This window comes from Aulonocara sp. 'chitande type north' Nkhata Bay, linkage group LG1, assembly GCF_057382095.1.
Source record: "Aulonocara sp. 'chitande type north' Nkhata Bay isolate Kocher_YH1m ecotype deep benthic linkage group LG1, A_spYH_male_GT1.1, whole genome shotgun sequence".
NCBI lineage: Eukaryota > Metazoa > Chordata > Actinopteri > Cichliformes > Cichlidae > Aulonocara > Aulonocara sp. 'chitande type north' Nkhata Bay.
In genome coordinates this window covers 25092408-25101810 of record NC_141344.1, presented here as the reverse complement: position 1 = coordinate 25101810, position 9403 = coordinate 25092408, and the positions used below count along the sequence as shown (strand labels likewise).

General features: G+C 40.5%; 1 protein-coding gene across 1 annotated transcript; it reads left to right on the top strand.

The window, feature by feature from the left end:
* The first annotated feature begins 1381 nt into the window (after window positions 1-1381).
* lamp1a (lysosome associated membrane protein 1a) lies at window positions 1382-9403 on the top strand. The gene is made up of 9 exons (XM_086290134.1): window positions 1382-1753; window positions 5424-5530; window positions 5617-5836; window positions 6716-6877; window positions 6963-7156; window positions 7285-7410; window positions 7489-7552; window positions 7651-7818; window positions 8438-9403. Exons 1-9 carry the CDS (start codon window positions 1702-1704, stop codon window positions 8575-8577), a joined length of 1233 nt encoding a protein of 410 aa, XP_086146260.1. The 5' UTR covers window positions 1382-1701; the 3' UTR covers window positions 8578-9403.

Below are 9403 nucleotides of genomic sequence, written 5' to 3'. Positions count from 1 at the left end.
AAGATTATTTACACAGCGCTTTTTAAGGCAAAAAAACAGCCACAAAATGCTTCAGAGAGGCATTAAAAACAAGGACAAAGTGAACACAGCTAAATCAAGTGAAACAACACAAAACCATTACTGACATCCCTGTCAGAATAGATGGGTTTTCAGCTTTTTTGTTCTTTCTTTTTTTTACTTTAAGGATGCTGTAGAGTCATGGGTGGAAAGAGAGAGAGATAAGCGGTTCCACAGTTTTGGCACTAAGGTTTAGAATGCACAGCCTTCCTTAGTTTTCAGATGGGTATGTGGAATCACCAGAAGACCTCTGTCTGTGGACCTAAGGATCCAGTTTGGAGAACAGGGAGTAGATTAGCAATTTTAAAGAAGATTTTAAACCAATATCTACACCAAACCAAAAGCCAGTGGAGAGTGACAGAGACATGAAACTGAGAGGATGACATAAACCCTCAGCAGAGAGAGAGCCCACTGTCACAGTTCTTTCAGAGAGGCAAAGAATAAACAGGTAGCACATATTGTGGGGAAAGTCATGTCTATTTAATTTATATAGCACATTTAAACAACAGAATTTGACCTAAAGTGCTTTAAAGAGAGCCAAATATACATTCTGGTTCAGGATTTGTAGGCTGTACTAATAGCACTGTCCTTTCACCATTCCCTTGATATTGCTTTTTTCATAGAAATATAGGGGTTAATGGCTGGCTGACTGATACTATAGTCTCATTTAAGGCAAAAAAAAAGAAAGAAAAAAAGGTGGGTCCCTTGTTAAAGAAGGATGGCTGAACTGTACACTAAAATGTAGCAGGGCCCTCTGAGTTCCTTCTAGGGTTTTGCATGCCCTCGTGAATTGAAGGTGTCAGCTGACTGCCCACAACACGCACTTAGCAGAGTGCACGGCATAGAGTGGAGGCGCCTTTCACGTGCTACACCCTCATATAAAAAAATATACAGTTCACTGTGCTGTAGTTCGCACAGATGGTATAACGAAAATCTAAAATTCCATAAGTGGTTTAAAATGTTCTTTAATGAATTGGGAACAGAAAAGGAGAACCCGGAAGTCAAAATATCCCATCATTTTATTTCTCCAGCCAGTAGCATTTTAATTAATGAGCCCTGCGTATGACAGTGCTGTGAGAAGTCATTTTTATTGCGCCCTAGTTTTCTCATTAGGCGTCTATTAACATCCTGCTGACAAATCCTACCCGGCAGTAAATGTGGGGCTAGAACAATCATATTTTGCCATGCAGGTATACAGAATGAAATGCTGTTGCCACTTGGATAGCAGCGCAAATGTGCAGCCTTCGTTGTTTGGCGGAGATGGCCGAGCCGAGTTCACAGAGGAAGCGGGAGGGGCGGTCTCACGTGACTGGGGTTCTAAAGGCTAACAGTTCACATGATGAGATGAGGCGCAATCAGACTGTACGCCTGTGACCGACGCTCGACTCTGTTTAATTGGTCCTTTAGCCCCAGCTGGACGCAGTTTAGGGACAATAAAAAGCCTCGACTACCCTCCTTCACACAGCAGACACACGTGAACGGGAGCAACTGCGGAGTCAAGTGTGGCCGTGTAAACCCACCTGTGTTAACAACAGCAGCAACAACAGCAGCAGTAGCCGCCGCGGCGGCTCAGCACCACTTATCTCTCCGGGCTTGTTCGTGCTTTCCGCAAGGGTGAAAAAGTGCTTCTTGCTCTGCTTGAAAATGAAAGTGTCCCACGCTACGGCCGGACTCGTCGTCTGGTTTGTGGTCCTAGGTGAGTTCGTTTTTTTTCCCCCCTCTTGAGAAGCTACTGTTGGACCAAACTGTGTAAGCGCGAGCAACCTGCGGTAGGTTTAGTTGTCAGGTGCAAAAACTGTCGGTGCGTTACCGGCCCGGGCCGTTTAACCGTTCTAGCCAAAAAGGTTTAAGGTCCGCCCCGCCGTTCAGGTTGTTAGTGCTTGCCGGTGCCTTCGCATGGACTACAAATTGCATTGTATTTAATATCCATAAATGTCAAACTCATAACGTAATTAAAACATCAACAACTCGGGAGGATAATTTACATAAGACTATTTTTTTAAACAGTTTTTCCTCATGGCATGATGTTCCTGTGTGCACACTTTCTTTGTTAAAGGCTAAAAATGATAAAAACAGCCTCCTGTGGGTGATGGGACAGCTGTTGGCTACTGTAGTGATTAAAGAAGCTGAAAGTATGGATTACTGAGTTTCTAGAACATCAGCCTTTACTTGTTTCTTTGACCTCAGCTGGTTTTAAAAGGGGAAAAACAAAACTTTAAGACTGTCAAACATTTAAACAAAACGAGTAAATTTTAGTCACCACACCTTTAGCTGGGTGGCTGAGGATGGTGTTTTATGGGTGTTATTTGCAGCTTATCAAACTAGAGACTTGTCCTCTTGCTCAGTTGTGCAGCAGAGCCTTCTACTTCTCTTTTATCCAGGCTACATTTACATAATGTAAATGGAATAGTGCATACCAGGGTTTTTCCAGGCTTTTATGGGTGTGACTGCAAACGGAGCACAGTTTTTATGCTTAATGTGGCAAAAAAATATTAGATATTTTCCAATTAACAAAGACTTATGGATTTTCCTATTGTCTGTTTGTCAAGTCTTGATGCACGCAGATCAGTCGTGGTGTTTGTTCCCCCCCCCCCTTCCGAAAGACTGGAACCAAGAAATCAAACTTTGAGTTTTCAGTACAAAATGGCCTTCGTTTCCAATAACTGCCTGAAGTCTTTTGTAACATAAAGGTAGAATGTCTCTGATTCAGTGCGATTACAGCTTCCTGATTAATTCTTTTTATAGTGTAAAATTGGGTTAGTAGGTACCCAAAAGCATTTTATTTAAGTTCCAGTTTCACACTGAGTCATTTGTGAAACCAAACCACAGTTGCCTGAAAAGTCTGAAGATTTAGTAATCTTTTTCTTTCCTTTTTTTTTTTTTTTTTTTTTAAATGTTGGTGAGCTGCAGCTCAGCCTCATTGTTGTGTCATTTGAGAGCTTCACATGACTGCCATGCTTGCTTTGTGTTGCAAACACAGGCACCTGGCTGCTGCTGACACAGGGAAACAGGCCAGCACAGTTTTAGCTCGAGTTGTTGCCATCCTCACTCTGTAATATAAAACTACATTACTGACATTGCTTTAAAATAAAACCTAACTGGGGGGTTCAGTTTTGAATCTGTATTACAAAACAGGGTCAGTGTTTTATACTTTTTTTTTTTTTTTTTTTTTTTTTTGATATGCTTCATCCTGTCTGTGCACACAGTGTCTGCAGCTCACTGGATTGCACTGTCTAAACAGTCTGCAGTATGTTTGCAGGGTCAACAAAGGGGGGACATGGGGTTAAGTTTCAGCAAGAAAGGAGTGGGTGTGATTGACGAAGACCACCAACAGGGCTGAAGCACAGTGGTCTTTATGTTCAGATCAAATGGAGGAAGGAAGAGCAGTCAGTGCACTATTAAATGAATGATGAAATTTGCAGTGGGATGAGGCCAAAGGCTGGTTAAATCTGCCCCCTAGCAAATAAATTCCTGAAATGCACAGAACTTTTTCAGTGTGGCATCATCCTCTTTTTTTTTTTTTTTTTTTTTTCCTGCTAACTCACCAGCATGTTTGTTCTGTTGATGGCATTTCTCATTTTATTGTTCCTGCATATTCTGAGAACGCCAGACAGAACTTGATAAAGTCAAACTGTCCCTCTCTGAATTTAAATAAAGCAGTCAAACTCAACGCAGAGCACATCAGCTTCTCTATTGACTTTATGGGAAGTGTGACGCAAGTGGGAGAACCCTAGTATTGCATTATATTTAAAGGATTTGATTTGTTGGATTGGATACAAGTGTTTACTGTAGATAACAATGTGTTTGAAATTTATAGCCACCATCTGACACACAGTGAAACATGTAGCAGTGGGTAGAAGGTTCCAGAGGATGAAGGTATTAATAGCCCACGTGTGTTTTGCCAGTGTGAAAGTAGGCTGAGTTTTCTGTATAACTGGATTGGCAACATTAGGTCAGATGGGTTTTGTCTAAGTTAATGTTATTTTAAAAAAAATCAGGTCTCTGTAGCCACCTCAAACATCTTTTGGCAGCTATTTGGGCATTTAGTTGAAGTTTTAATTTCAGTAGTTAACATTAACAAGTGCATGAGTCAGATTTTGTTTGGGAAGGTTGCTAAGTGACCTGGGTGTGTCTGACAGGCATAATAAGTTGTTTGAATTCTCTTAATGTTAATGTTGAAGGTAGCTGCAGACTTTTTTTTTTTTTTTTTTTTAAAGGTTCTGAAGAGATTTCACCTCAGCTGAAAGCATCAATTATAAAAGCTGATGTGTTCTCGGTGTTTACCCTGTAGAGGTCTTAAAGCAACTGAAAGGAGTCTGCTTGCCTTCAACACAAACACAGAAAATGACCTGGATTACTGAGAACCTACAGATAGTGCTTGCTTCATTACTTTAGCAAAGGATACATGGGACCATCTGTTATGAAGGCAAAGGAGATAATTTGGCTCAACAGTTCATAGCAACGGTCACTAAGGTCAACATGGCTGATAAGTGACACAGGTCATATAAATGTTGTGCGTCTTCCCTTTTTATATCATGACCCACAGATGTTTTGAATTTTCAACAGGCTGTTAATCCCATAGGTGGACTCTGATCATTATACGGCTGTCATAAAATCAGTTTATCGGCCTTTAGGATTATTGTTAAGTGGACCTCTGTCACAAAAAGCCTTCTGCACAGTATTCACTGAGTGCTGTCTTTTGAAATGCTTCTGGGTTTGTGGTCATGCGTGCTTGGCTTTAGCAGTCTGCAGACCTAGTGGTGGTTTCTCTTAACTTGTTAAACAAAAGAAAAAAAAAAAAAAAACAAGGTAAATGTAGGCCATGCCGTCTTGTAACAGAGGCTGCGCTGTACGATTATCACTGTTAATTACCCTTTATCTAACAAGGTCAAGTTAAAGACTGAGAAAGAATATGCACATGGTGTAAGTGTGGGTTTTAAATAAATCCGTTTATTTTGGTATCATAGCAAACCTAGGGGTCAGACTCTAAACTGGATCATCTGGATCATATTCTGAGCTAATGAGTATATCAGTGCTTACAGTTTGACTGTGGGTTTTCTGTGTTGTAAATGACAATGCACAATTCAGCATGTAATCTAATTACTATGTAAATATCTAAAGCTATGCCTTTCTTTAAAATGGGGTTCTGGGATCTTATTGAAGCCTGCAAACATGTAGACACTGACTGTAACACCCCTGAAAGTCTGTGAAACCAAAACATTTCAGACTTGGATTTATCACTCGATGAGACTTGTTGCCACTTTTTTTTCTTTCTTCCTTTTTCTGCCTAAAGATGCAGTTTTAAATGGTTGAATGATTTTGATTTAAACAGTTTATTACTTTTTCTTATTGTCTATCATATCCAGGTTGTATCGATGCAGTTACTCTTGAGGTGAAGGAGAGCAACACCACCTGCATTAAAGCTGATCTGTCTGCGTCATTCTCCATTATATACAACACTACCCATGCCAACGTATGTACAGATGTTTGCTCACCTACTACCGCTTCATTTCTGTGTGTCCGGTTATTTATTTGTTGTATCACTTGTTGTGTCCTCAGAGAACAGTGCAGGTCTTTCTGCCCAACTCTACCACAGTGGATACAGCAAACAGCACATGTGGCAAAGATGGCAGCTCCGCCAGGCTGGTGGCAGTATTTGGATCTGGCTACACTCTTGGGCTGAACTTCTCAACCAATGGAACCCTGTATCAGGTTTCTAGCCTGACTCTGCAGTACAACCTAAGCGACACTTCAGTCTTCCCCAATGCGACCACCTCCGGTGAGACCATGCATTGTCCTGAATAATGTGATAGATCTGAATATATTACCTGTGTGTGAATGGGTGGATGACAGACTGTGTAAAGCGCTTTGGGGTCCTTGGGGACTAGTAAAGCACTATACAAATACAGGCCATTTACCATATTTTGTGGTTTTTAAAAAGTGTCAGAATTCTGTTCTTAATAGTGTAGCATAAAGATGGGATGCTACATGTATAACTAGACATTTCAGTGTTGCACATAAATTTCATTTAGGAATTTATTTGGTTGTTGATGTTGAACAAAAAATCTGGAGGGTTTCTTATTTTGGGGGGAGACATTTCAAGAAGTTTGCAAGGTGGGAAATGTTAAAAATTATGCTTATTTTCAAGTTCTTAAAATGACAATGTCCTGGATGACTGACACTTGGTTAGGTCCTTCTTCATAGTGCAGGTCTGAGGTATCTAATTGTTATTCCTAATCGGCAATAAAAGGCTGATGCGTGACCCAGGTGGGTGGGCAACTTGGACCCCAAAGTTTGAATGTGAGAATGAAGTGACATAGGTGCTTCAAAATGACACTAAGTGCATCTACTAAAAAACGTGTTTGAATGTGTGACCTTTACCTCAAAGTCGGGGTTTAGAGGGATCGTCTTCAGATGTCAGCTAGCTAACTTGTAGCTCTTCTCTTATGAATGCCTGGATGAGCTTTTTTTTTTTTTTTTTATAACAGTTGTGAGGATGGCCACACTGATTATTTTAAATTTGAGTGCTTTGTAACTTTTAGCAGTGCCTCAAGATTGTTTGGGAAAACTGAAGGAGGACTTGGACTGAAATGTCAGTATAAACAACAGAATGGTATTCAAGGTACTGTTGTGGTGATTTCTACCTACTCTGTTGTAGGTGTGGTCACTCTGGTGTCTGCCTCTGTTGGGATTGAAGCAAAAGTCAACACCACCTACAAATGTGCGAGCCCTACAGTTATTACAGTTGCCACCGCAAATGTTAATTTCACTGACATGAGGCTGGAGGCATACATGCCAGGGAATGAGCTGAGTCGAAATGGTAGGTGGATGTTAAAGATTTTTACTTTTGAGTGGTTTTAAGTTTGAACGGTTTCATGTTCACAGTATTATTTCTCTGTTCGCAGAGACCGTATGTTTTGCAGATCAAACCAGCACAACACCTTCACCTACCACTGTCAGTACAACAGCAGTTCCAACTCAGACCCCTCCAGGAACACCTCAGCAGGGCAATTACACTGTGAAGGACACCAATGACACCATATGTCTCCTGGCTAAAATGGGGCTGCAGCTCAATGTTTCCTACACATCTCAGAATAAGGTAAACTACAGCTTCAAGCGTAGCCATTCTCCCCAAAAACAGCAAATGTTTAACCAGTTGTCAATAGAAATAAAACAAACTTGAAACAAAGTGTATCTTGGGTTTTGTGTTTTTTCCTCTTTGGCCAGACTATCCAGGATGTATTAAACCTCAATCCTAATGTGACAAACTCAACGGGATTATGTGGAGCCAGCAGTGCTACACTGGTTTTGACACAGATGCAATCTACTATTCTCACCTTCAACTTCACTCTGGTAAATTTAACCTTTTGTTTTGTTAATGTTACATTAGTTATTTTTACAAAACTGCTCAGCTCTTCCTTTGGTCCACAGAACTCCACAACCAACAAGTACCATCTGAGTGGGGTAACACTGCTTGCAAATTGGTCAGACAGTGGTAAGTACCTCTTATGAACAACATGCATTTAGTTTTTGTTTTTTTTATTTTCCCCCTTGACTTTTTGAAGCTGAATAAAATTAACTTTCTCTACTCAGCTAACTTTTCCATGAGTAACAACAGTCTGAACTACCTGCGCAGTACGCTGGGCTACTCCTACATGTGCAGTGCAGAGCAGACTCTGTTTGTGACACCGAGCTTTTCTCTCAACACATTCGATCTCCAAGTCCAGCCCTTCGGTGTCAAGAGTGGCCGGTTTGCTACAGGTATGAATGAATTAAGCATGTTGTTCGTCTGACATTACACGTCATTCCTCAGTTTTTACCTATTTTCATTGTGAAAATTGTGCTGAACGAGATTCTCCACACTGGCTGAAGATGTGTGGAGGGCAGATGCACACTTAATAGTTGGATCAAACATTTTGAGATTGGATATCTGAAGCCTTTGTTTCTAGCAGCTGGAGCATTTGTGTAGCCTGATAGTGGTCAGCAACTGTTTATTATGACCATGAACAACCCTGCAAATAAAAACAAACAACAAAATTTAAAAAACTTTGAGACAAGTTTGTTTTTGTAACTTGATTCAAAAAGGTGAACTTTGCCATATTCTTTACATGCAAAAAGTTTTTGAATTGGTTTGCATTCAAAAAGAAATCTGATGTTGCTGGTGACAGTTGAACACATCCATAACTTGTTTCAGAATGAATAATCAGAGATGGAGATGAAATGAAGCCTTACCCTGTACTAAAATGATAAGTCTGAAATGCAGTTTACCAGACCAGCTGGAACATTCACGTGCTAAATCCATATAGCACAGTGGTGTTAAAGGAAAAACTGTCATTTTGTTTGCACAGCGTAACCTTCTGCTCTACCTGTTTGTCTATAGCTGAGGAGTGTCAGATGGACCAGAACCAGATGATTATCCCCATCATTGTTGGAGCAGCTCTGGCTGGTCTGGTGCTGATCACCCTTGTTGCCTATCTAATAGGCAAGAGGAGGAGCCATGCTGGTTACCAGGCCATCTGAGCAACCCTTCATTAGACTTGAACCATACAGGGTGATTGGTGAAGGGATGAACCAAAGGGTGTTACTCGGTGATGGATGACTCTATGGGCATGAACCTGAGTGAATGGAAGTGTGCATATCTGCGGAATATTTTTCACTTTTTCTGTAGATTATGATTAAACTGCTAACTTTAGATGCATCTTGACAAAACGTGAGGTGACTCAAAGTTTGAGAGAGTTTGAATTTGCTGCAGCATGTTAACCATTAATGGTCTGCTCTTGTTTCGTGTTCTAGGAGCTTGATTGTATTTTCTTGAACTGCTGTTTGTCTTTTTAGCTGTGTAATTATTTATAAAGAATCTTCCAGTTGAAGAGGCAGAGGGAATCCCATCAACTACCTAAACATGCTCACAGGTGTATTTTCTCCTTCCTGAGCATAAGATAATGCTGGCAACTCTTAGGAGAAGGCTCTGTGTGCTTGCAGTGTTTTTTTTTTTGTTTTTTTTTTTTTCCCTCTCCCCTGCCACCTATAGTAATTCCTCCTCAGATGAAACAAAGCCTATCCCATCAGTGCACTGCAGTTAATGCAGCTAATCAAATGCAGTCTGATAGTTGTGCCAATAAAGTGTGGATTCCTACTTTAATGTAAATGATGTGCCCCCTGAAGCTGTACATAGACTTGGTCAACAAAATCAGAATGTATTCAATAGACATGTTAACAGCTGCATGGCTGACTTCCAGTCTTGCTTTTCACCCCCTCCCCAAAAAAATGTAAAAAATTAATTTCTTTTTAATGGAGTACTGAGTTTGATCTTTTGTATTGTATAATAAATTCTATTCCTACTGTA

Excerpts from the sequence above, each read along its gene's own strand:
- lamp1a (XM_086290134.1), top strand. The coding sequence starts at position 1,702 with ATGAAAGTGTCCCACGCTACGGCCGGACTCGTCGTCTGGTTTGTGGTC. Across the intron at positions 1,754-5,423 it reads CGTCTGGTTTGTGGTCCTAG|GTTGTATCGATGCAGTTACT; the intron begins GTGAGTTCGTTT and ends TATCATATCCAG. Across the intron at positions 6,878-6,962 it reads GAATGAGCTGAGTCGAAATG|AGACCGTATGTTTTGCAGAT; the intron begins GTAGGTGGATGT and ends CTCTGTTCGCAG.